Source organism: Pieris rapae, chromosome 17 (genome assembly GCF_905147795.1).
Source record: "Pieris rapae chromosome 17, ilPieRapa1.1, whole genome shotgun sequence".
Taxonomy (NCBI): domain Eukaryota; kingdom Metazoa; phylum Arthropoda; class Insecta; order Lepidoptera; family Pieridae; genus Pieris; species Pieris rapae.
Window position 1 is genome coordinate 2,713,789 of NC_059525.1, and position 25,643 is coordinate 2,739,431.

General features: G+C 32.5%; 2 protein-coding genes across 5 annotated transcripts in view; both read left to right on the forward strand.

The window, feature by feature from the left end:
* Nucleotides 1–61: 61 nt before the first annotated feature.
* LOC111001225 (post-GPI attachment to proteins factor 2-like) lies at nucleotides 62–4,871 on the forward strand. The gene is made up of 6 exons (XM_022271022.2): nucleotides 62–386; nucleotides 452–583; nucleotides 1,074–1,235; nucleotides 1,669–1,774; nucleotides 3,153–3,359; nucleotides 4,234–4,871. Exons 1-6 carry the CDS (start codon nucleotides 282–284, stop codon nucleotides 4,359–4,361), a joined length of 840 nt encoding a protein of 279 aa, XP_022126714.2. The 5' UTR covers nucleotides 62–281; the 3' UTR covers nucleotides 4,362–4,871.
* A 2,326-nt stretch (nucleotides 4,872–7,197) lies between these two features.
* LOC111001221 (transcriptional enhancer factor TEF-1) overlaps nucleotides 7,198–25,643 on the forward strand; it is a 71,643-nt gene continuing 53,197 nt past the window's right edge. The window contains exons 1-2 of one of the 4 annotated variants that reach the window (XM_045631880.1): nucleotides 7,564–7,890; nucleotides 21,634–21,710. In XM_045631880.1, the coding sequence (XP_045487836.1) occupies nucleotides 21,677–21,710 (34 nt within the window). In that variant the 5' untranslated portion in view covers nucleotides 7,564–7,890; nucleotides 21,634–21,676. Of the gene's footprint in view, nucleotides 7,367–7,560; nucleotides 7,891–21,633; nucleotides 21,711–25,643 lie in introns of those variants that run through there. The other 3 variants (XM_045631882.1, XM_045631883.1, XM_045631881.1) reach the window with 3 other exon arrangements.

Here is a 25,643-nt window from a genome sequence, read left to right on the forward strand (position 1 = left end):
AATGCGCAAGTCCAAACAACCTGATTTTACCACGCAAGTCACTAACTTTAGTCGACAATTTTACCCTGTAACACATAGTGCACGGCTCCTGCAAATACCAATCTATACTTTTCCAACCCAATGTACTATTCTATAAATATGTCGAGCGAGTGTAAAAAGCCCTGTTTTTAAAGTCAATATGCATTCCATACAAATCAATACGAATGACTTGATTATGTTTTTATCATACGTTCTGTTTTAAATATGTAATAAAATAATGAAAAGTGAGTGAGAGAAAGAAAATGTTAAATGACGCACAGGAAGAGTTAGCACAATCTTTACCAAGAGCTAATTATCGCATAAATGAAGCAGAAAATGTGAATTCACTTATAGTTGTAGAACATAAGGTATTCAATTGGAATATATTGCAATTGTTTTAGGATATAGTATCTAATAGTTAATACAATTTCAGGGTGATTTGTGGACATGTGCACTAAGAAAGATCTGTTTGACTGCTCTCTGGCTACCACTAGGCGCTCTAATATTTTGTTACGTGACAGCTTCTTTATTCCAGGCAGATGACATTCATGAAACCCACTGTAGGGTATGTTTAATTTTTTATATAAGAATTGCCTTCAAATAAAGTTCATACTATAAAATAGCCGGTTTAAATAAAGAGTTGTGTCAGATCCTAATAATATATTACGTAATAATATAACAATACCTTGGAAATATAACTGTCTCCAATTCAGCTAAGTAGTATCCACAGAAAAGCACGGTTAATGAAAAGTTACATTACTAAGCTATGTATATCAGCTTGTCTCAAGACCTATTAATCTACCCTTTAAGTGGTTCAGAATCGAATTTGTGAAAAAAGGAGTCAGATTTACATCTAGATTTTGAGATACTGTATCGTATTCTGCTCTTAGCCTCTACCCTGGGCGCAAGATTCAAAGACTTGAGACAACATATAAGATTTTGACATACAGGAGTCATAGTGCTATTAAGTTCTCAAACTTACCCAAAGACAACCCTCTGATTGTCTTTGGGTTGTTGGTTTCTGATCTTACGCCTTTAAATATTGTTTTTTCCAGGTTTATAACGTAGTACCATCAATAAGTGCAATTACTGGCATCAGCCCTCAAAGGTACGTCTGGAGGATATGCATCGCCTACCACCTAGGACCAAGATTATTGATAGGATCTCTATACTTTAACTACCATAAAGAACGCACTTTGCACATAACGGATGAACAGGTATTACTCGTAACTCGAAAGTATATTTGTTATATTTTTTTTAAATTCATACTTAAAATACCTTACTTATTATAGGTAACCAAGTACACTTATGAACGAACGTCAACAGAAAAGACGTTAAATTGATTCTAAATTTTAATTTACTACAATATCTAGCCAATGGCGTAGAGCAAGCAAGAAACTCTCCGCCACTCTTTTTAACCGCCAAGTTTTGAGTCATACAAATTGTTTGTAAGGCAGATCAGCCATAAATATTCTCGTCAAGTAATTCTCTACTTTCGTTTGAGAGTTTGTTGTAAAAACGTTACTAGATATTTGAGATCGTTTTTTGAGGTCTCACGTAATCTAGTTGCCTTAAAATTATTAAATATAGTAGTGTAGCTTGCCACTGCATTAGCGTGTAAGATTACAATATTAAATATTTTTATTATAGACGCGATTGACAGCAACTAAACTGGGAAAAGCTTGCTATTGGCTAAATTTGGTGGAATTATTTGCTTTGACGGGCGTCACGTATGTCTCTAATAGAGAAAATTATTGTAAGTACTTTCATATTTTTTTTATTACTTAGTACTTTCATATAATTATATGAACATTAATCTATATATTTTGTCAATTGCAACAAAAAAACTTTGTTGTATGTGCTTAGTGTGTAGATGCCTAAACTATGCGTAACTGATAGCAAAAGGTTTTCTGTTTATTTCATAAAGATAACTTAATTGTTTAATATTCTAATTGACCATACATATGCTATTTGGCTATACATAATATGTAAATAAATAAATAAGAACTGAATCAATATTTGCTATTTTCAAACCTGGGATGACGTTTTACCCCGGAAAAAGCTTTACGTCATATATGTATAATTAAGACTGATTTGCAATGAAACCAACATGTCACCTTAAAATTATAATATTAATGACGGTACCTGCCAAGCCTTAATTATCCAACGTGGTCTAATCCATAATAACAAATAAATAAATTTCCTGACTGAAAAATGTGTCAGCCTAATGTCTTATAAGTAGGTCATCTCATGTCTCATAGGTAACGGTATTTCGTTCATATGAACGAACATTGTATGTATATGAAAGAGGTAGAGATGTATTCGAGAACTAAAAAAAAATAAAAATACATCCAATTTAACTTTACGAGCCTGGGGCTTTAGAACACATTTTGCCACAACTTCTACAATGCAGAAAACAACAATGGCGATAATTCATTAATTATTTTTCGCAAAGTGTTTGGAAAAATGCCAGACCAGCACTTAGAACCTTTCCAATTAATGTTTATTGAACGCGGTTCTAGCGCAGGTGGCTTTTTAGCCAAATCAAAAGATTTCCCTGACCTACTTAAAACTAATGCCTGAAACTATTGTGGCATTTAAAATGTAAATGCCCGTTGCAGAATGGCAAACAATGGGTAACGACGACAACTTTTTCAACTAGCGAAGAAAATAGAAATTTTTTAACATTTTCTTTGTATAATTCTATATTGTCTTTTAAAAAAGTAAAATATTCTTGACATAGTCAAATTCGAAATAAAAAGTGTCCTAAAATGCAATTTTACGGGCCAAAGCTGCAAATTTTGCTCAATCTGGCTTTCTTAGTTTTATAAGCGTAGCGCTTCCTAAATCATGGTAATATGTAGTTACGCCCCGAGAGTATAGGCCAGACGTAGACACTCTCTTAAACTGTTAAATGACATTCATTCGTTACATGTAAACATTATTTCACTTATATTCTATTGTTATACGCAAGTGGTTCATATAGAGTAAAACTAAAATCCTTAATTATTTAAAACACCCCGATGACCCAGGAACCGTACTGTAATAATAATAAGAACAATTACCTATCATCTGTTTATAAGAATCAAAATAACTAAATGTCATAAAATTAATACAATTAATTAATTTTTCAGTCATTCACGAGAAGATCTTCATAATTTTCATGGTGGCTTCTCTATTGCATATGTTATGTAGAGCGCGAATTGGATGTATCGGAAATGACGTCTTGGAGCCCGTACGGACCAACAAAATTGTGTGGAACCTATTCTTCATTGCAATAGCAGCTACTACAGGATTAATTATTTTTTTCTTGAGACATCGCCTTCTGTGTAGACCGCTTGGTAAGACACTATGATAAAATACGTTCTTAATAATGTAATAATTATACATTTTTTTTGCATCTTCATAATGTATTTATGGGTTTCCGTGCTGCGGGTATTATGAGATATATTATATAACCATCTTTGTGAGAGGCTGGTGCCTATAATAGGACTAAATTAGTCCTAACAGATAACACCAGCCTTCCATCGCTTACAGATACTATAACAAAACATGACTACCTACTAATTACTATGACTAAGCTAATAAACAAAATTTTCAATTTGTGGTTGCATGAGTGTAAACTGAGTAAGGGTGTGTGCATTGAACGTGTGTAAAAGAGTTGAAATCATTTAAAATATTAACGTGTTTCTGGTGAGCCCAGAACTTTTTTGCCACAGACACAGAGAGGTAAATTTTTGTGTTCTGATTGAAACCATAATTAAAATCATTATTATTCGGCATCTTGTCTCCACACGATTTTATTATGTCTATATTTATTTTATTTATTCATTCACACTTCGTTGCAGTACTTATAATACTTATAAAAGAAACACAAATAACACAATACATAAACCATTACAAGGGACGCAGCGGGCGGCCTTATCGCTAATAAGCGATCTATTCCTCTAGATCTCTTTAACCCTAGTAAGAAAAAAACTAAAAAAAATAAAAATGATGACTACGCAGCGCGAACTAACAGAACAGAAGCGCATAACTAAATCTTATATTTTAAAAAAATATTCATATTTAGAACCTTAATCTAGAAAACAAAAAAAAGAAAATTAATAACTAACTAAAAACTAAAAAGCTAATCTTAAAAGGATTAATGAATAGCGAATAGCGATGAAATACATAAGAAAAGGAAATATAATAATAATATCTTTCTGATTTCAGCTTTCACGTGGTTCTCCGTGTGCGAGTACATTTTGGCCACAACGAATATGGTATTCCACGCGATTGTCGTCTTGGACCTGCCTTTTCACGAAGTAAAAGTAGTTTATTCGGAACGCAAGAGCAATTAATTTTCTATAAATTGTATTTACTAATATAAGTCTTACTGACTATATTCTGCACGTGTTGAGTGTTACAATACAGCACAATTGTATTATATTTGTTTATAAACAATTAGTATTAAAGTTCAATTACTTTACCGCCTATTTTCGATTAAGCTGTGTATTGTTAAGAAAATTTACTTAATTTTTAATTAGACATACTTATCACGGCACTTATTTGATTAGCACAGACATTTTTATTGTACGATTCGTATTCGTATTTCAAAATGTCATTGACAAACAATTTATTATCTGTCAAGTTTGATCTTTGACAGATTTTAAGGCGCGATCGCGATTGTTTATTGATATCCGTTTTGGAATACGAAAAAACAATTATGCATAAGTATTAAATATTGTTAGAGTGATAGGATTATTCTTTTGCTTAATTAGACATTAAATATTTGTCTTTACTGCTAGTATTCACAATTCATTTGTAGTAATTAAGTACTGAAAAATATTCGTTTAAATATAATGTTTTAACACTACACAGAATATATTGTATTGTAAATTATATAAATCATATCTTATATTATATTATATTTACAAATATTAAAATTATTATATTACACTTATATGTAACTGATTTTATTAGATTATTGGAATTTTACCTTATATATAATTTTGTTTTAATGAAAAAGAAACAAATAAGTTTAATAATTTACATTTATGTGTGCCTTAATTATGCACACGCTTAAACGCAATTATATGTTATTGTATTTGTAAAACCGAGATATGATCCATGTATTTCTATTTTATATTCAGTAATGCGTAAATGGCTGATAAGTGTAACACGCGTAAAATGTTGAATATGGATTACTCACGTTAATTAGTATTGTATAGTTTTTATAAACCTTAGTTTCTATAATTGCATATTTAATTTATTTCTTAATAGTAATAATTAATCAACATCCTAAGTCAGAACAGAGAATGGCGAGATATTTTTCTCTAAAATCTTTTTATTTCTGTTTAGGCAGATTGTTATTTTAAGAATTCGGTCGTTAAATGCTGTTGTTATATTAAATTGTCAATAAATTGGTTCAGTTATACTTAGGATTTTATTTATCTCACTTACCTTTACTAGTAGTAGGGGAGCCTAAAAGGGGACTTCGAGATTTACTACAGCGTGGCAGATTAATATACAGGAGGATACCTTGTACCTGGTTAAGTACACCATCCAAATATGATTCCCATGGCCACGCGTCACGGATAAAGTATAAGATTATGAAAAAAATCGCCAGAAATGCTCGGGCGCATCAGATTATGGTAAGGCGAGTTAATTAAATGCTCAAAAGTGTATATTTCACTAATATGACAATTTGCAAGTGAAAGATAGGGGAGGGCTGTAAGTTGTAAAAAAGAAACATCATCTTGACATTCGAGCGTGGCTGATTTTTTTAATTATTTTGAAGGAAATAATTCAAGGATGACGAAAAATATATAATCTGACGATATCCACATGCCGAAAAAATAAAAAAAATCGTCGATAAAATTTTATTTTTAATGGGAATGGTGAATTCGAATCGAAGTAATTAGTAAACCAGTTCTTCCTGTCAAATATTTTTTAAAGAATTATTTAATAATTATTATATAATAAATACAAGTTCTACTTGGACAACATAAACTTTTTGATATTTCCTGAGCTTATCAATCAATTTAGTTCAATTATTAAAAGATTTTTTTTAATTATCAGATTAGGTGAATCCCTCGAGATAATCGTCAGATTATGGGACATCACGTCTAGGACATAAATTAAAGATAAACTTATAATATATATCTATTTAAAAGTATTTCAAATGTGTTTTTTTTGCACATACTTAGAACGACCGCGAGTTTGCGTCACATCCATGCAAAAAAATCACATCAAAATTGAAATCATCAAAGATGGGATAGTTGTATTTAGAATCACTTAACATCGCCTTAGAAAATCTGACGCCATCAATTTAATTTTTTTTTAATTTTCATCCCTTACGTACGACGAAATTAACGTACGTATATTATTAAAAATACGTAGGAAATTGATTCTTTTATTACCAAGTATACGCGAGCGCGAGCGTGATGGACATCCATGGCATGGCATTCTTTACAATTTTGAAAAATATATAGCCCGCGGGGAGACCGCCGATAAAAAGGTAAACATTAAATAACATTTTTTTTATTATTATACAAGCTTCTCAATAGGTCTCTATGAAGTTCGAGTCAATCCCCATTTAGCATCGTACTATAGTATTTATAATTTATATTTAAATATTTGCGTCTACTCATCTACGTGCCTGTATAAAGGTTGGTAACCCTTTTAAAATTTAATATTCTTTACAGAAAATATCAGATGTAATTGTTGTAACTGTAACAAAGTGAAGTTATTAAATTTTTTATATAATATTGTAATGATAAAAATACAATAATAAATAAAACTATGATATCAGCAACCAGATATTATATAAATACAGGTGTATAAGTAGGTATATACTATTATTTGAGTGGCTATATATCATATTATTAATATATATATATGATAACTGCGCAAAGTGCCCTCTACCGTTGCTTTAGAGGTTTTAACATTGCTCGCTAGATGGCACTGCATGTGCAATCAGAAGCATTTAGCAATGTTAGACATTTTCTATAATCTATATTATAGTAGACAGCTCGCTGTGTTTCGTAACAAAGATGGCGGCAAGCGGCAGCTACGCAGGTATATTTTATCACTGTGTGCGTGTATACGTACACTCAATTTCACGTTTGACCACTCTAAACACGCACACACCCTAATATTACCGGGTGTTTGCGGGACGAGGGGAGGAACGTCCGTGAAGTTCTGTCAGCATATGCGCAAACGAGGTGCGCATTCGTCGCGTGCGTTGTCGGGATTCTTTGTGCCATTCTTCGCATACCAATAAGAGTATATTCTTTTAAAATACTCCTAAATTGACATCTAATCAAAATTCGCCCCTTCACCTCATCTTCCAACACCATAATAGGTAAGTGAAAAGTACTTTTTATCGCTTTTTCATACAAATAACAGGAGATTTTAGTGATTTTTATTCGGGAATGTCAACAATGCGATCGCGATCCTGCAATATTTTACATAGTTGTCGTGTTTGCTTGAGTTTGACTTCCGGTCGTTGGGGTGTCGGCATTTCGCGATGTAAACATTATCTAGTTTTAGGCATCAAATATTTGGGAAAGCTCTATAGGGCATGAAGTGTGCTCAAGGTGTTTTTGTGTTGTTAATTTTGCTCGAGTGCTTGCTGAGATGGCGCAATTTTCGAAAGACGCGGTATGGTTCGACCGCGATCCACTTCAGTCGCGTTGGTGGCTTTATGTGATTTGACGTATTCCGTGCGCGGTGATGACACTTGTGAGGTTAATTTATGAAATGTCAAACGTTTTAGATATAATTCGTGAGTGTAATTAACTGCAAACGAATGCAAGTGAAATATATATTGATGCAGTGAATCATTAAGTGATATGGACTGTTATTATTCAAGATTTTATTCAAGGCGTGAGTATTTATCCAAGTTGGCGAAAACAAACAAACAAAATTCCTGAAGTTCCACGAATATTTTTCGGTTTTTACCGCGCGATGTATCTAACTGTGTTTTGTAATCTCAGTTGATCTTTAATAATAATTTTTACTAATTCACAAAAAATCCTATAAATATTAAAAGGTGATTTGGCAGTATTAAATAAGTATTTTATTTAGTTTTTTTATCGTTGAATTATCAAAATTCTATAAATTCTGTTGAGTGGAATAAAATTAGCAAGATTAAAATGTAGATAAAATTGTTAACTTATTTTTTGGGTTGGATCTTATATTCAATACCTTGATTGTGATTAAACTGAGTGTGTAGGAGTCTCGGGGGACCTTGATTCGAAAACCTCCGTGAGATTTGGAGTAATTTTTGCTGCTTAAGTTGTAGTTTAAAATAAAATAATATTTAAAAATTTTTTCGAAATTTTGTGCAATATTAGAAATTTGTAAACAATCCGCCATTGTAAACTTTTCTATTTACCTTGAATTTGCTTATTCAGACCCCTAGATAGGGTCTCGGGGGCCTTGATTTGAACACTTCCGTGACATTTGGAGTCATTTATGGTATCTGAGTTGTAATTTACACTAATTAAATATTTAAAAACACTTTTTGATGTTTTGTGCAACAGTACAAATTTGTAAACAATCCGCCATTTTAACTTTCGAACTTTTCTATTGGTTATCCAATTAATACTTTTCTATTGGTTACTAGAGATTTACTAGAGATGTGACATTTTGCATAAAATTAATCGATTGTTTTTAGTATGAAAAATCGATGATAATAAAGAAGTGTTTTTTTTTATTCCTACTACAATAAAGTTAATTCTTACTAAAAATCGATGATAATAAAGAATTAATTTTTTATTCCTACAGCTTATAAAGCTAATTTTTACTACAATAAAGTGTTTACTTTATTTTCTAAATTTTATATTCAAAAATCAGAGCACCCCACTATCCACGTGGTCCGGTCTTGTCTGTCGGCTTTTGAACGGCTCCGGCGCGAAGGAAGAGCAGCCCCCACCCGCTACGTGCCAAAGGACAGGCATGAAATGCCTGTTCTTTGGTACAGCGGGTGGGGGCTGCTCTTCCTTCGCGCCGGAGCCGTTCAAAAGCCGAATTATTAATTAGAATTATCAGAGCACCCCACTCTCCACGTGGTCTAGTCTTGTCTGTTGGCTTTTGAACGGCTCCGGCGCGAAGGAAGAGCAGCCCCCACCCGCTACGTGCCAAAGGACAGGCATGAAATGCCTGTTCTTTGGTACAGCGGGTGGGGGCTGCTCTTCCTTCGCGCCGGAGCCGTTCAAAAGCCGAATTATTAATTAGAATTATCAGAGCACCCCACTCTCCACGTGGTCTAGTCTTGTCTGTTGGCTTTTGAACGGCTCCGGCGCGAAGGAAGAGCAGCCCCCACCCGCTACGTGCCAAAGGACAGGCATGAAATGCCTGTTCTTTGGTACAGCGGGTGGGGGCTGCTCTTCCTTCGCGCCGGAGCCGTTCAAAAGCCGAATTGTTATATAGTTCGGCTAGGTTAGGTTGGTATATTAATATTTAATTTAAATAACTGTTCAAAAAACCAATTATTATCTAGTACAATTAAGTTAAGTTAGTATATTAATATTTAATTTAAATAACTGTTCAAAAAATGAATTATTATCTGGTTCAGTTAGGTTAAGTTAGTATATTAATATTTAATTTAAATAATAATGGAAAGTGGAAGATTTTCATCGAATATTTAAATCGCGCTCTAAATTCGACTTTTTAAAAATCGATATTTTTTACATCCCTATTCATTTTTTAAACGCAATCGGCCATTTCGAATTTGGATTTTGCCAGTAGAGTGTGTTAGTGTTACAGTACGGATTAGCCGTTAAAAATCCGCTACTTTTTACATTTCTTTTGTTTTTTTGTGAATGTGCGTTATTTTATTTGCATTTTTTTGAAACTTGGTGAACTATGCTTGGTAAACGACCGGCTTATGTGGATGACTTTGAGGACGATGGGTCCGGTTAATGTTAGGTATATATGTTTTGGTTTTTTTTATTTTTTTATTGAAATAACTGTTTCTGGTGCTTGAAATTGGTTGGGGGTGATAAGTAGACCCTCCACCCTCCCTCCCCCCCCTCTCCCCTCCCCCTCTGACCTCAAAATCGAGGTACTGAATTGTAAATTTTACCCCTAATATAATTATAAATTAATATATTATCAATCTTTACAAAATCAACAATTAAATTTACATAATACCTAATATGTTTTTAAAACAATAATATAGATATTCAAACTAGGTAATATTTAGTATGAGTTTTTATATTTTTTTAATCATGATTTTAATACTAACGTTTAGTTTGAAGTGTTTTAGGCCTTTTTAATATAATGGCGTCGGATAACTTATATCGAAATCTAGACAAATTATGCTTTATACTATGCCACATACATAAAAGCTAGCCAAGACCGTTTAAGCGACATACATACTACTTTTTAATAATAAAATTAAAATTTTATATTCAGAAGGGTTTAAGCGGGAAACTATGTATGTTTAGTATACTTACGTTCCTATCCGTCGGACTCACGAATGACTGCCAAGAGTTATTTTGGTGAATATGGTTGATGTTTTTATTGGGCGTCGCGACGCTCAAGACTCGAGTCAAGCAATAAGACGTGTAAACTGCTGACACTCCATGCCTTCTAATGGATGATCTAAAACGATTTATCACGGTGAAGAGAAAATTGAGTGTAATCAAACTTTATTGCTTCTAGACGCACCTAAGCGTCTCTTCTGTTTTATTTGAAATTATATTACAGTGTAATCAAAATGTGTGATACGGATATATATTTTTATGCAACATGACGAAAACGGGCAGGATCCTCGTCTGATGTTAAGTGATACCGCCGCCCATGGACACTCGCACTGTCAGGAAGCTCCCAAGTCCGTTGACGGCAAAACATGAACATGAACTTAGTGAAGTCATTAATTTATTATAGTACATATTATATACTTATAATCAAATTAACTAGTTTGACTATTACGTTAAAAAAGTGTTTTTCTTTAAATGTGTAAAAGTTATGTAAATAAAAGACAATACTATAGTTTGACTATTTTTTTTGCCGGATTATGGAAGTAGGTACTTCTATAGTCTCCGTATGAATAGTAAAATTCAGTGTAAAAAACTATGTAAGAATCGAGACAACCGTATGAGAATTTCCAACTCTGTTACGGTTTTAAGATAATAAAGTTATTGGAAATATGACGTAAGATTTCCTAAGAGTTTAAGTTTTTCAGCAAGGCCCACTTAAACATAATCTGCTCAATATAAGAGTCTTCTTTAGGGTTGTTAACTCAAACAATAACTACTAGAAAACAATTTTAGTTCATGATTTGGTACTGCATTATAATATTTACCTACTTGTATGTAAACTCGAAGTATAACGAATGTTAATTTTTGTATATGTATTTAGTGACTTGCAGTTTGACCTTTAATTCAATATAGCCTAAGTGATCGACTTGTAACACAAAACTATTTTTTTAAAGTAAACTAGTAATTACTGGATTTAACCGAACTGATTACAGCTAAATAATTGAATATTTATAATCTAGTTAATTTAGATTTCCCCATATTCAATAAACCTACCTGCTAGTAATGTCATTTCTAGAAAATCCCTAATCTTAATGTCTAGTTCCCAGCCACGCACCAAACACATTAAGGGTCTCGTAAAATTGCAACATTCGGTTCAATTATGTAAGGATTATTAATACCGTGAAATGCATTAATAATAATATTTCTATTTGGAGTATAACGATATTCACTTAACTGCAATTTTTGACATAGTTTAACCGATATATACTTGCGAAAAATCGTTTTTTGATCTTCGTTCAATCGTAAATAAATTATTTTTATTAGAGGCATTGATGATACGGAAGGCATAAATTGCCAGCGAACGCATATATTACGGCGATTTGATGATTGCGCAAGCTAAAAATCTAATTGACAAATGATAATAATTAGATTTTTTTTCAATTAACTGTTATTTAGTTTCGTTAAAGGTCGTTAATAAATTGATACTTGCAATATACCGACAGTGTTTTTGTAGCTACAATAAATCTACTTATGTATTATCTGTTTTATACATAAAAAATATGCCTAAAAATGTACTGTATTTTTCATACACGAGCCACTTTCTTTCATTAAATCCTTAAAGACTAGTCTGGAATCATGATGCTGCGTCTGTACAGTAGCCTCGCTCTATTCTCGGATTACTATTTGTGGATTATTCCCGCGTTGAAACTGCCGTTGTTCATATATTAGTTAGACGAACCTTTAGTTCAATTACAAAAGTTTCTTAACTAACAAACAATGAAACCAAAAATATCTTAATATATATATTTCTTGTGTGCGTGTGTATGTGACTGAACTCCTCCTAAACGACTGGACCGATTTAGACGAATTTTTTTGTGTGTGTTCAAGGGGATCTGGGAATGGTTTAGATTCACAATTTTGTCCGCTGGACAATGTTTTTTTAATTAATTTTCAATTTATTAGTTGTTGTTGATTTTGGAATGTTTTACATTGGATCCGACAGACGGCGCTACCATCGCAGTGTCAAATTTTAAATAATATTCGAATTTTAATTTTAGTCTGTCCCGAAATTTAAAAAAAGTTTTGTTATCATTGTGTTATATCGTGTGTGACCATGTGCTGGATCGTTAGATATTGTCATAACATTTGAATAATAATTTTCATCAAAATGGCTTATTAAAAATTGAAATTTTGAAATTAAAGACGTGTAGACAGGACAACGTCTGTCGGATCCGCTAGTATTCTTATAATTATTTAGTAAGTAAAAAAGAGTGGCGGAGAGTTTTGCCAGTTCTTCTAACGTTCTATGCCCTTGATTTTAGAACTGGCAGTAAATGTAAAATTAGAAGCGTTTAATGTATATTTCTATTTTTTGACGTTCATAAGTGTACATTATGTTACTGATATGAATAAATGATTTTTGAATTTGACTTTGAATTTTGTTATATTAGACCGAAACAATATTAACGCAACTTTGAATAAATAATCCAAATTCATTCATTTTTGATTCACCTACTACGTGTTTTGTTGTTCCCACAGTAATGTATGCGCCTACTCCTATTTCACAGCGACTTGCTGATAGGAGTGAAACGGTCGGTTTTCTTATTTATTCAAAATGTTTGCGACCACCTGCAACAATTACATCATGGTTGCAGGTGGTTGCAAACATTTTGTCAACAAACCATTGGCGATTTAAAAGAGTGACGTCTCGTCTTCTACCAGTAAATGTAAATTTAGAAAAATGACATTACCCTTTGGTGTTTTGTAAAAAATCCTGTAATACTTGCAGTGGTTAGACAAGAGATTATTAATTTTTTAGTGACGATTTCATAGTGTTAGTTTAAATATAATTCTAATTTTTTCTCTATTTATTCAAAGTTGCATGTACATTGGAGAATATTATTTTATTGATTTATTTATAGCATTCATATGTAGACTAACCTACATACTACATTGTACTACTAACAATTGTTTCTACTTACAAAAGAAATTTGCGAGCAAGACTATCACTGTTCTGGTGATGAGCTGAGGAAACAGTTAAGCAGATCATAAGCGGAATCTTTGACTGCTGGCTGAGTATAGCTGATCTGCACTCAGAGAGCTGTGCATGCTTCTGGGATCTGATATATATTAATTTAATTCATTTAAAACCTTTTCCAGAAATAATAATATCTATCTAAATATATACATTTATATATAAGTCAGCCGTTATCTATTCTCGGTAATCGATTGCACGTGTTAAAATCACTTGTTATTAATATATGTTTTTCATTCTTAAATTCGATCGATAACAAAATATTGAAGGTTTACTCAGAGGTATGTTTTGTAATCAATTTGTTACTGTTTATGTGTAATACTTAACATGTAATATAGTTAGGCTAAAATATAGTTTTATACTTGCAATTATCTCTAGTGTTATATGATATGTCACATTTTTACAAACCGGCCCATAGTTATTAAAAAAATGCATCGCATCCTAGAGGTGTCAATTTTTTTCTAATGTAATAGGAGGCAAACGTGATGTTAAGTATTACCGCCGCCCATGGACGTGTGGGACAAGTGCGTTGTCTGCCGTTATAACATTTCTATATTTACATAACCATATTCATTTTTAACTGCAATATTTACATTACATATTTCTTTGTATGTAACCTAACTTTACCTAAACTATCCAGGGCGACACCGAAACGCATACAAAAAATTACATTCATATCGGTCCAGCCGTTTAAAAGGAGTTCAGTAACATACTGAATGATATATAAAGCTAGTAAATTCGTTTGTCGTTGGTTAAACCTATGGTTGAAACAAAGGATGAAGAGAATTTAGTAAAAAATGTTCACGATTGAGTTAACATTGCAGCTTCAGATACAATATAGAGCCGGGTTCACTTGATAAACTATCGTTATAGTTGGAATTGTTCTTTGCGATTTAATTAAACTTGTTATTTGGTTTTATTTTTGCCCAGGGCTTTGTCCGTTCTGTAAGCCAGCCTTTTGTCTTGTGCAGTCAATTTCTAACTTCCATTGTTGAATATACTGCCTTCCCACGTTTTTTCGTTTCTGACAGATTTTTTTATTAAAGTTTTGCCCGTGATTGATGCGGTGAGTTTTTCAGTTTGTAATGGAAAAAGCTTATATTAATGTTAATGAATATACAGTACAAGTTTCCTTACCGGATGGTGATTATCCTTCTGCACATTATATGTGTGTAAGTGCTAGTATATTAAATAATCCTTCCACAAATCAAACGTGCAACTAATTATCTTAATATAGTCATAAAAGTTATTAATGTATTTAAATTATAATATTGAAAATGCCACCGAACAATCCTTATAATGCAATACAAATTCTCAGGTAATCATATAAAATTACCCTCAATAATTCATTTACTATTCATCTTTATAGTGCCATCATAAGCATATTATCAAACGTATAAGGCTGTGTGCAGTATTATTTATCTGACGTATCAGGAATTATAGACTTATTATATCAACCATTTAAATTATATAAATTAGTATTATTTATAAGATTTTTAATATATAAAACCTGTGCATGTAGAATGGTAATGTAAGAAAACCTATGTCTAATATTAGGTCCTTGCATATGAAATTGGTGTTTTGTCGAACTGACCACTTTGTTATCAAATTGCATTTTTTATTCCTAACCAAAGAGAATTTGGATAACTGGTAAAAATTGAACAATGATAGGGCCGAAACCGCCTTCAAAGATTTGATTGATTTCCATCTGATTTTATTAATTAAAGGGATCAATGAACTACATATAAAGATGGCAAAAGTACATAGATCGAAATGAATTACATACATTCCTCCCATACAAAACGCCAGTTTCATAAATAAGAATATTATAAAGTATAGACGGTAGAAATTTAACGTTTGTGATAGATATTTTTTTTTATGAATTAAATTGTGATTTAAATATTTTTAAAGCATATTCATAAACGTATAATTTAATAGCAATTGACTGTTTTGTCCTTATCCCTCTAGACTCTTTTTTCAAATGAATAAATGTGACAAAAGATTCTCAATCATTTTCTGAATAAGATTTGATTTTCTACAAGTCTCATGAAGTCCTTGACACTAAAAGATTATTTTGTCATAAAAATCTATGCTAAACCACAATCTTTCCAAAGTATAGTCCTAAGATTAGGGGTTATGTCTATATTTATAAATAGTAATGGTGTCTCAGTGATATAGAATGATTGGGATAGTGAACTCGGATCCCAGCTCCGATTTTTATATGCGCATTACGTAATAAACAAGTCGATATCGTATGTCAGAACGTTAACCAATTTGTCTATAAACAGATACATAAAGAAATCATACGGTCAATATGAGTTTCTTAGAATTATTATTGTTAATGTATTAAATGTAAATTATATCACTGATACGGTTATATTGATTTTCATGTCTCCGCCCATACCTGTCCTGCTACTGTGGTTTTTGATAATAGGCACGAATTTCGTAATTTCAAATTAAATCCAACCCCGGCAAAGTGCCGACAATTTCGTTAACAACCTAATAACATACTCCACATGAATTATGTATTTATTACCTCGTTACGTCTTGAAACAAAGTGTAATTCTGATAATTAACACATTAAACGTTGATAAAAATTATTTAGAATTACACAAATATACTCGTATTCATACGGTAATTTTTAACAATACTTACGGGGTTTCTTAGTAGAAAACGCTATGAAATGTTATATAAGTATATATATTATTTTCAGTGCCACTAAAGAAATAATGTGATGTTTTCCTGAACCGGGGATTGCTTAAGAATATAATACCTTAAGCAACAAGTCCATAGCTGGAATATTTTTTCAGAAATTATAATTGAATATAAAAACACTACAATCGTCTCACCTAATACTACGCCATTGATGGAATAACCTACACCAAACAGAATCTTTGACTTATTAAATGCAATTAAGTAGGCGATAATTTATTATAGTAATCCCGATAAATCGTTATTTTATTATCGGTCCCTTTGATTTACATCTGTGGGAGCTGGAGTGTTTTAGCCTCAATTCTCTATCCAGAAGATTGATGTTCCTTTGCTCCCGGCTCGAGCGCGGCTGTCGCGCGATAAATTAAACGCAACTCATATTAAAGCTGAATAATGAAAGTGTGCATCCCATTCCATCCTATATAGATAATCGCTGAGAGAAAAGGATGTGAATAGTTGAGAAAGGACGGCTTTTTTATTATGCCACGACGAAGGTAACCGTTATACGTCTCTTAATGACGGCCTAAGCGATGTCACACGGGATATTCTAAACTCTTTGTTTTAAAATCACATGGTGACGAAAAGTTAAAGAATTAAGTGAAATTATCGTATTAAATTGTCATTTGAATTAATTATTTTTAGAGTTTGCCACATTCTATGTCAACTTACACGTTTGAGGTTTCATTAAATCTTTTCAGAAACAGAACTAAGTAATTAAAAAAAGAACTATGGAAAATCATTTAATTCAATTTTGTTGCTTCTCAAAAATTAAGTTTCATGTGACTGTAATTTTGTGTGTATTATTTACTACATTTAAAACCTATCATAGTGTTAATATTTCAATGCAATATTATTCTTAACAGGAAAACCATGAAAATTAAATAAAAATATAACCAACATATTTAGGTTACGCATTATATGTAGCAACAAGTATGCACTGCGATCCAACGAGATTGCTTGTCCGGCCATGGCGTACCTATCTGCAATCGGTAAATGGTTAAAGTCTCGATATGCGAAGTATTCCACGTGGAATGTCACCGTCACCGTACTGGTACTTATGCACTCGGACGCACTGAATTTTTTCTTATCGCCAATGCATTTTCTGCAAGTTTTCAATGCGAACGACATGTTCCATAGTGACGTACGCATTTGAAATTGTAATACTAAGCACTGGACTTATATTATATCAAAAGTAATGAAATATGTAATGCTAATCTAAAATGGATTCTGGGGGTTAAATGTAGAGTAAAAGATGCAACAGTGATGTTTTTTTATTATATCTGCTGTCCACCAATCATAATCAAACTTACTAACCAAATTAAACTTAAAGGTACATAGTAAAGGATAATGGATGGATACTGGAGTGAAGACGTAGAATGAAAGAACAGTAGCGTTTTAGTATTATTGTTGTTGATCAATTTTAATCCAAACTAACTAACCTGTTTAAAACTTTGGGGACACCTTAACGGACCTTGTAGCAAGCCAAATTTTAAATGTCACATAAAATGATTCTATTGATTACAAAACATACAAGATTTATTAACAAGAATTCTAGTAGTAAATTTTTCTTAATATCTTTATGATTGGCATCTTAACGTCGATGAAGATTTTTTATTCTCTAATTCAGTACATTATTAAGCCCGGGGCAATCCTGTCATCCATCACAGACAGTGCAATCGTTCCGCTGTCAGTTCTATTCCGGGACGTTCAGTTTTCGCTAATGATTCTTCGTCGTCTTCAGATTAAATGTTTATACGTTTATTGTGAATGTTATTCATGTTAAATCCTCAATTTTAGTTTAAACTACAGAAGCTAGTATAATTACTGTAGCATCTATGTCGTTTTCTCTATTACCAGGTTTTCGGATAGATTTTCATTAATTTCTTCCTACCTTCCTTTTACTATATTTAAGTAGAATTATAAATAACACTATGTAAGTATTACTGTTAAATGGTCAGTTCAACATATTTGTAACTACCCTTTAATTTTTCGTGCATCCATTTGATGTTCATCTGCCAAAACTGGCACTCCAATTCCTATAGATGTTACTTCAGTAATTTTAATAATATATTACTTAGTGATATTTCAGTATTGTTATAATTCATATATTCATTGTTAGCTCGGGCGCATCACTAGTTTGTCCTGCGGCACAAGTTAAACGTTGCAACAGTCTCTGTTTATGAGTTAACAAATAAAAGCTTAAATGCCGGATCGCGTTCCGTGTGAGAGAGTTTATAATTTATTTGCGTCGCAGTTTTCTGGCGACGATTTTCCCACAGGGGCGGTGTCTCAAACGAACCGCGCCCGCCCTTTATGTGGTTTTTTGTGGCGGCACAAAATACTCCGGTGGAAAACATTCAGTGATAACTGGTAACAATCGCTGCCGACGGATGCCCCTGCCATTCCTCGAATACCTTTCGTTGGATCTCGGCTCATGCTTTTTCATCTAGCACCGCCTCGCAACAAAACCTATATTTTGTGGAGCTTCCAATTATAATTAATACTTTGTTCTTTTTCTCAGAATAATCCAGTGTAGGAAATATTTAAGAAAATCTATTATGTTTTAATACTTTATTGTTTGAGTCAAATCTAAACACTAGAACAAATTCATGCATAAATGCTTCAATACATGTAGCGTTTTTATGAACGTTCTATTGTTTCTTAATCGCTCCGCTTAAGATTTGATACAGTGATAAGTTTAAAAGTAAAATGTTACGTAAGGGGCGATGTTGTCGATGTATTCCATCTAAGAAGCGTCTGATTTCTTATCGTCTATCTTTCGATCTTAAGAGGCAAAGAATTTATTTGTACAATTTTACCGACTCGTGGGTGAATCATTATTCAAATAACTAAACTTCGATTAGTTTTACATATTTTGGTTTTGGTATGCGGGATTTATTTGTCTCTCTGGATTACCTTTACCATCGAGTTCATCAGTTTTAAAACACTATTTTAACTAGTAAATGGTTTTTAGATAGCCTTACGTTTACAACATGAAAAGTTGAAGAACTTTTTTTGTATGCATTTGTCGCGATTCAAAACGAAACTGCTGTTTTTACATTAACACAAACCATAGTGGTTATCAACTGTAATATACTCAAACTCAAAAATATCTTTATTCAGATAGGTAAACATGAAAACTTATGAACGTCAAAAAAACAAATTAAATTAATTGTAAATTTACATTTACAACCAGTTCGCAAGTCAAGGGCGTAGAGCGGGTAAGAAGAACTGGCAAGAAACTTTCCGCCACTCTTTTCATCATCACTTCACTATGATGTAATGTAAAAAATCTAACGCGTTCATTTGTCTCTTTCTGTCAAAGTGTATATTAAGATAATTGCTTTAATCAAAACCGTTTATAAAAAAAATATAGGGAGGACTTAATACGGTATCGTCGTAGACAGAACACTGCCTCCAAAAAGCCTGTAATGATCTGTAGAAAAGTAGCATTAGTCATATGACATTTGACATTCGGTACTTTTTCAAAGCATTAGAACCATTCATCTAGTTGCGAAATTGTAAATCTCACGGTAGATGTATAACTGTTCTAGTTAAACGATAATAAATCGTATGCTTAGCGGCGCGGTGACTTGTGTACATAATTAACAATAGTGGTATTATACGCGATTTCCAAATGCATTGCAGATAGTTTGTCATGAGCAAATTGCTATTTATGACAATCCATTCTTAAACCCGGATTATACACGCAATGCGTGCGTGAAGATTCAACTAACTTTAGAATAAAATAAATCTTATTATCAGTAAGCTACAAAGTATATGAATAAAAGTGCGGGCGTACAAAGTACACATGTTAGATTTAAACTTCTCTATAAATTAATTATTACTAAGGTAAAAGCCCTAATAGATAATCATGTACCAGTATATCGTATTTGTATTTATATTCACACTGTTTACACATTGTATATGTACTAATGAAAATGTAAATAAATAAAAATCTTCGTTTACTGCACAAGACATTTGGCAACAGAATTGCAATCTAAAGTTCTAATATGTTATCGAAAATATCAACCAATAGCGTTTATTTTTTCTCGACCTCTCTTTCTCACTCTCTCTCAGTCGGTTTGAATCGCTCTCTCCCTTTTCTTCGATAAAAACGCTGCACATCTTCGTGACGTTCCGTAAAATTAACCCTCAAGCGCTTTAAGAAGTTTCACTTCAAAAAATAACACAAGCCATATAAAGCGTCTTGAACGAATACAAATTTTAATGAAAAATGATATCTGCTTCTAATAATTCTTATAGACAATTGAACGAATTAAAACAATTTTGTTTCATCTAATGTTACCTCAGAGCGAAGACAATTCTCTTCATTCAAGGTAAGATTTAGTCGAAATTTAAATTATGTATTTCGCATACATACCCCTTTGACATACGGCATACTTGGCGCTGGACTCCAAATCTAACCTTAAGACCTTTCGGTTAATTGAATAAGCCAAGTGAGCCATACGTGAATCGTTATTTCGCGCAGCAAAAATTCCTCGTACAACATTGTTTCCGTAGTGATAAATAGTCCATTGCTATTTAGCCAACAATCGAGCTTCGATGGGCATTTGGTCAGATTCCGAGGCAGGCAGCCGTGGCAGCCACGTGTGCTCGCATGCCTCAGGCTGAATATGCAACCCTTGCTTGAATTTTGGCCCCTATTCGGAATATTCCATGCACATCGGTTTATGTTGCCGAGCAATGTATCGGTCGAATGAAATGTCCGATCAAATATCTACAGTCTACCTTTTATTCATTGAGTATTATGGGTTTAGGCGAATTTGTTTTTAAATATGTATTTAAGCAGGTATATTTGTATTAATGTATAAACAATTATTACCTAGGTGCATAGTTATGGAAATACTAGCGGACCCGGCAAGTCTTAAATGCAATCTTTACCAAAAAATCGTCGAAGAATTCGTATACAGTTGAACGCAAACAAAAAAAAATCTAGCCGTTTATGAGTTTTAAAATTATTTCCTTGATAATTCTAAATTCTAAGTCGATATATAGCGCAAAGACTATGACTTCTGTCATATTAAACGTGTTGGATGATGTCGCCTGTATGTCATACTTTGTCTTACAAAATCTCGATTTTGTATAGAAAAAATAAATTCCAATTTCAAAATTACTGTTAATTATATTTGGTTGATTTTAAAAGTTAATACTTTCCGTAATTTTAATACTGTTATTATGATTAATAATTTAATCATTATACTCAATAGTATTAAAATAACAATTTTAAGAACTAAACTTTTATAATACCTCTTTATTAAAAACACGAAAAATAATAATTTCTTACTTACGTTATTTTACCAGATTTTTTCTTATTATGAGAGATGGGAGCGCGTATGCAACGAAGTGTTAAACAAATATATATTATTTCAGGTAAGTGACAAATGGAAAGTTTAACACGGTGATCGATACACTCATGATGCACCCAGCGGGATACTACGCTAACCTTGGTAAGAATACCAAATTATTTATCGGAAACCGAAAAACCACGGCATACAACAACACCGCCTGAATATGTATTATGAATTTCAATTACTGCAAGATATGATAATAGTAATTTATTTTTGGTTGCCAACGGCTTACTTAAAAATTACAACTAAGTGTATACAAAAAATTGCCAAAGCCCTGTCTTATTTTATGTTATTTATATAGGTAAAGTTGTGGATACGTTCGTGTATGTATATGAAAGTACTTCATATCCTATACATAGATACATAGTAAGAAACAGAATGGATAAATAGAAAAATAAAAATGCCGTGGTTTCAAGTTCATCACCTGCTACGTAATTCTGTCAGTATAACAGGCCACGCGAACTATAGACATGACGAATATCCCAATCACTATCAACAAATTTTGTTTATTAAAATTACTGTAAATTTATATTCACTTACCTTTTCCTAGTTTAATTAGGTTCAATTTTTAATTTTATATTTATTTAAATTATAGTAGTGAAAATAATCGTTATTATACAATACTGAGAAATCACAGGCTCTAGAAATACAGTCCTCACTACATCAGGACTCGAAGTACCAGTTTTGCATTGGAAATATTCTTAATAAGTGAGCCGATCTTCAAGTGTTTTGCCACCACCCATGAAAAGCCTTGGTTTAGTGCTTAACGCACACGATAAAGTTAGTTATATCCATGTTATCATGACGATGTTGAGCTACAACAGATGAATGAAATATACAGTTATAATATACAAAATATTACATAGCCTACAATCGAATAACGTAATGGTTATCAAACATTTTTTTTATCTAATCATTTAGCAGAAGTCTAGTCTGAAGGATGTATGACGTCACATCGATATCTGTAATTATAGTTAAGACGTAAACAATGATGATACTTATATTTTACAAATTACCTTGAAACGTGAATTTTGTGTTGCAAGAAGTGAGGCCTACTTTTGTCGTCTTCTGAGGGCTAGGATAGCTGTAAGATTTAATCAAAAAATATCGGCCTATGTTCTTTTCCTGACGGACATATATTTGTTGTAATACGAAAAGTCTTGTTACAAGTTTATTTGTTATGGATATATAAGTTGTAATTAATATAATAATAGCCTCGAGCAATATGTAGTATATATATGACAAAGTGTTAAAATTTTCTTTTTATTATATTCAAGCCAAAGTTTATAATTCATCTTTACTAATGTATATACAAACGTTTGTTCCAAGGGACTGTATTAATAAATTAAATTAAATTTAGTTGACCCTTTGAGATAGAGAGGCAAGGTAAAAATCTGATACGGAGAAAATGAAAAAATAACAATATTAAAATTTCGTTAGCTTCACGTTAAACTTTTAATTTAAAACGTCTAAAATCAACAGATTGATCAGTCTTATTGACATTAAGAAAATATATTAAACCTTATAAAAGCTATAGATTGAAAGGAACTGGGACATTTAAGCCGTCTCAGGCTTTCACTTCTTAATTAACCGACAAGTCTCCCTGGGAAACGGGTCCTTGCTGTATAATTTATCTTGTAACTTCCTATTGTAATAATGTATTTTTGATCCATACTAAATATCCATAATCTAATATCTCTTTTCTTATTTATGTTATGAAAATATCCATGCGTTGACGTCAAGACTCAAGGCAGAATACGAAATACCACCTGTATCACCTCAATCTCCGTCAGTTTTTGCCGCGCGCCACCACTTTTGGGAACCAGCTGCTCACTGAAATATTTCCAAACCAAAACTTCAAGAAAACAGTACTAATTAAAAAAAGGCCAGCAGCGCATTTGCGAGCCTTCTGACAATGTGAGTGTCCATGGGCGGGGCAGTACAAAATAAAACACAAATAATTGCGATGTTTTATTTCATTCTTTATGTTCAAGTATATCTTATATAGTTCTATGTATGCGCTTCTTGTCAAATTTTTTTTTCTTCAATTTATCCCTAATGGGAAAGGCAAAGGACTTTAGTCCATACAGCCAGGACTTGTCAAATTATTTTTGTGACAATGGTCTGGAAAACATCACTCGAAAGAGGTGAGGTTTAATTGTACCGTATTACTGGATTACTGCAACGAAAGTGTGATTAAAGTGGTGTCGATTGAACTTGTTACGGAAATTCTCGCTGACTATCTTACAAATGGGTAGCAATTTGTGTACATTTGCGAGGGTTTAATTTATGGAGATCCGATTGATTGGCCAATTAACAACCACTAGTACCAGATCTTAGCTAACACACTCGTTTATTTTGTACTTTTATCTTGGTTTACGGGATTTCTTTTTATAAATCGTCTCTGCACTGATTATTATCATTTAACATTAATTAATTGACTTAATTTAACATTAATAATCTAACACTTACAGTCTCTATTAAGAAGAAGACACTCGGTTCTTGTGTACTATTTTTTCCACTTACTAAAAGACCAAAACGGGAATATTTAAAAGACTTCTTCATAAATATTAATGCAACCGTATATTAAGTATAGTTTAAATAAATAATATAAATAAAACCTTACAAATAATATTAAAATATACATGTCTATGTTTAAAACATATCAAATAACTTCTTAATTATTTTAAAAACTGCTGTTAAATGTTTAAAATCTTAAGATAGGATATTGGCACAGTTGAAATGTCATTTTCATACATAGGTCTATCCACATGTAGATTCCTTTCTGTGTGCATGGAAGTATGATAACATAAATAAATAAAATTATTTGTGTGTAATTCTGCGTTAATCTTGCATACGTCTTATCGTATCTGAACGCCAAAATTTGTTTCCCAGACTATTCGAACACGTACCGTTAAACGATCATTTCTATTCAAATACTTTTGGTTGTTCTGCTAAATTACGAGCGTGAGTGAATTAAGTGGAATATGTCGTGTTTTGAGTTCTTCTTGTTTGAAACTTATAAATGCTCTGTGATGGTCTTATTTTAATGTTCATTTATATATGTTTATTAATTAGTTTGTTATATATTCTAGACATAGGTGGCATCTTAATGGGTAACTAAATACTGAGTATATATCAGAAAATCTACCGTTGGATATTAAGATTACCAAATTACAAAATGAACTTTTCAAATAAACCTAATGAACGTTAATGAAAACCCGGAAAGTGCAACAGATGCAAGTGCTACGCTTCAACTTCGGACGCCTCTATCAAACCCGGCGTGACATAATACCGCACGCCACGCCCCCAGCCTCTCGCTCTAACGCGCTGCGAGTGAGCGGGACAGCCTACATAAAGCCTCCATCAACTGTTTCTAAGAAATGCCAACTGTTATTATCCGTGGATTGTTCTCGGCTTTTGCCTCATGAATGAATACGGCGCCTGCAGGTGCGCGCCCCGAAGCAATTTGGCAATTACCCTCTTCTCAATTTGAAGCACGCCACTTGATTCGGTGGCTCCAATCTCGGCGGGAAGTTGCAGTTTAAAAATTGCCTGAATTAGCATATTCGCGTGTTCGTCCAGATGAGCGATCACCCATCAATCAATCCCTTTGGCACTAGTGCATGCGATTATTTCGGCTTGCATATAAAAAGACTCATTGCTTTGCCAATGATTGAATAATCAATTTAATTTCACGCTTGATCAAGTTTGCAAATGATGTATCATTTCTGTATATAAGCGATTAACCCCTTTGCCTAGGTCGAATAAGGAACGGTATTGAGGCAAAAAGAATTCTTAATGGGGTGTTTTCAGAGGCGAGGATTTAAGAGTTCGATTCATATGCAAAATATTAGCAGTCAATAATTGAACTTGTAACAAAATTTTTGTCACTTTTATAATGTCACAATAATTACACAATAGTGTAATTAGTATTAATCGTGGTAGTGTTTTATTATTAAGTTGATAAGTAATCTTCTTTCTGGCAGCTTATACTTATACATATAATTAGACAAAACACTAAGACAATAC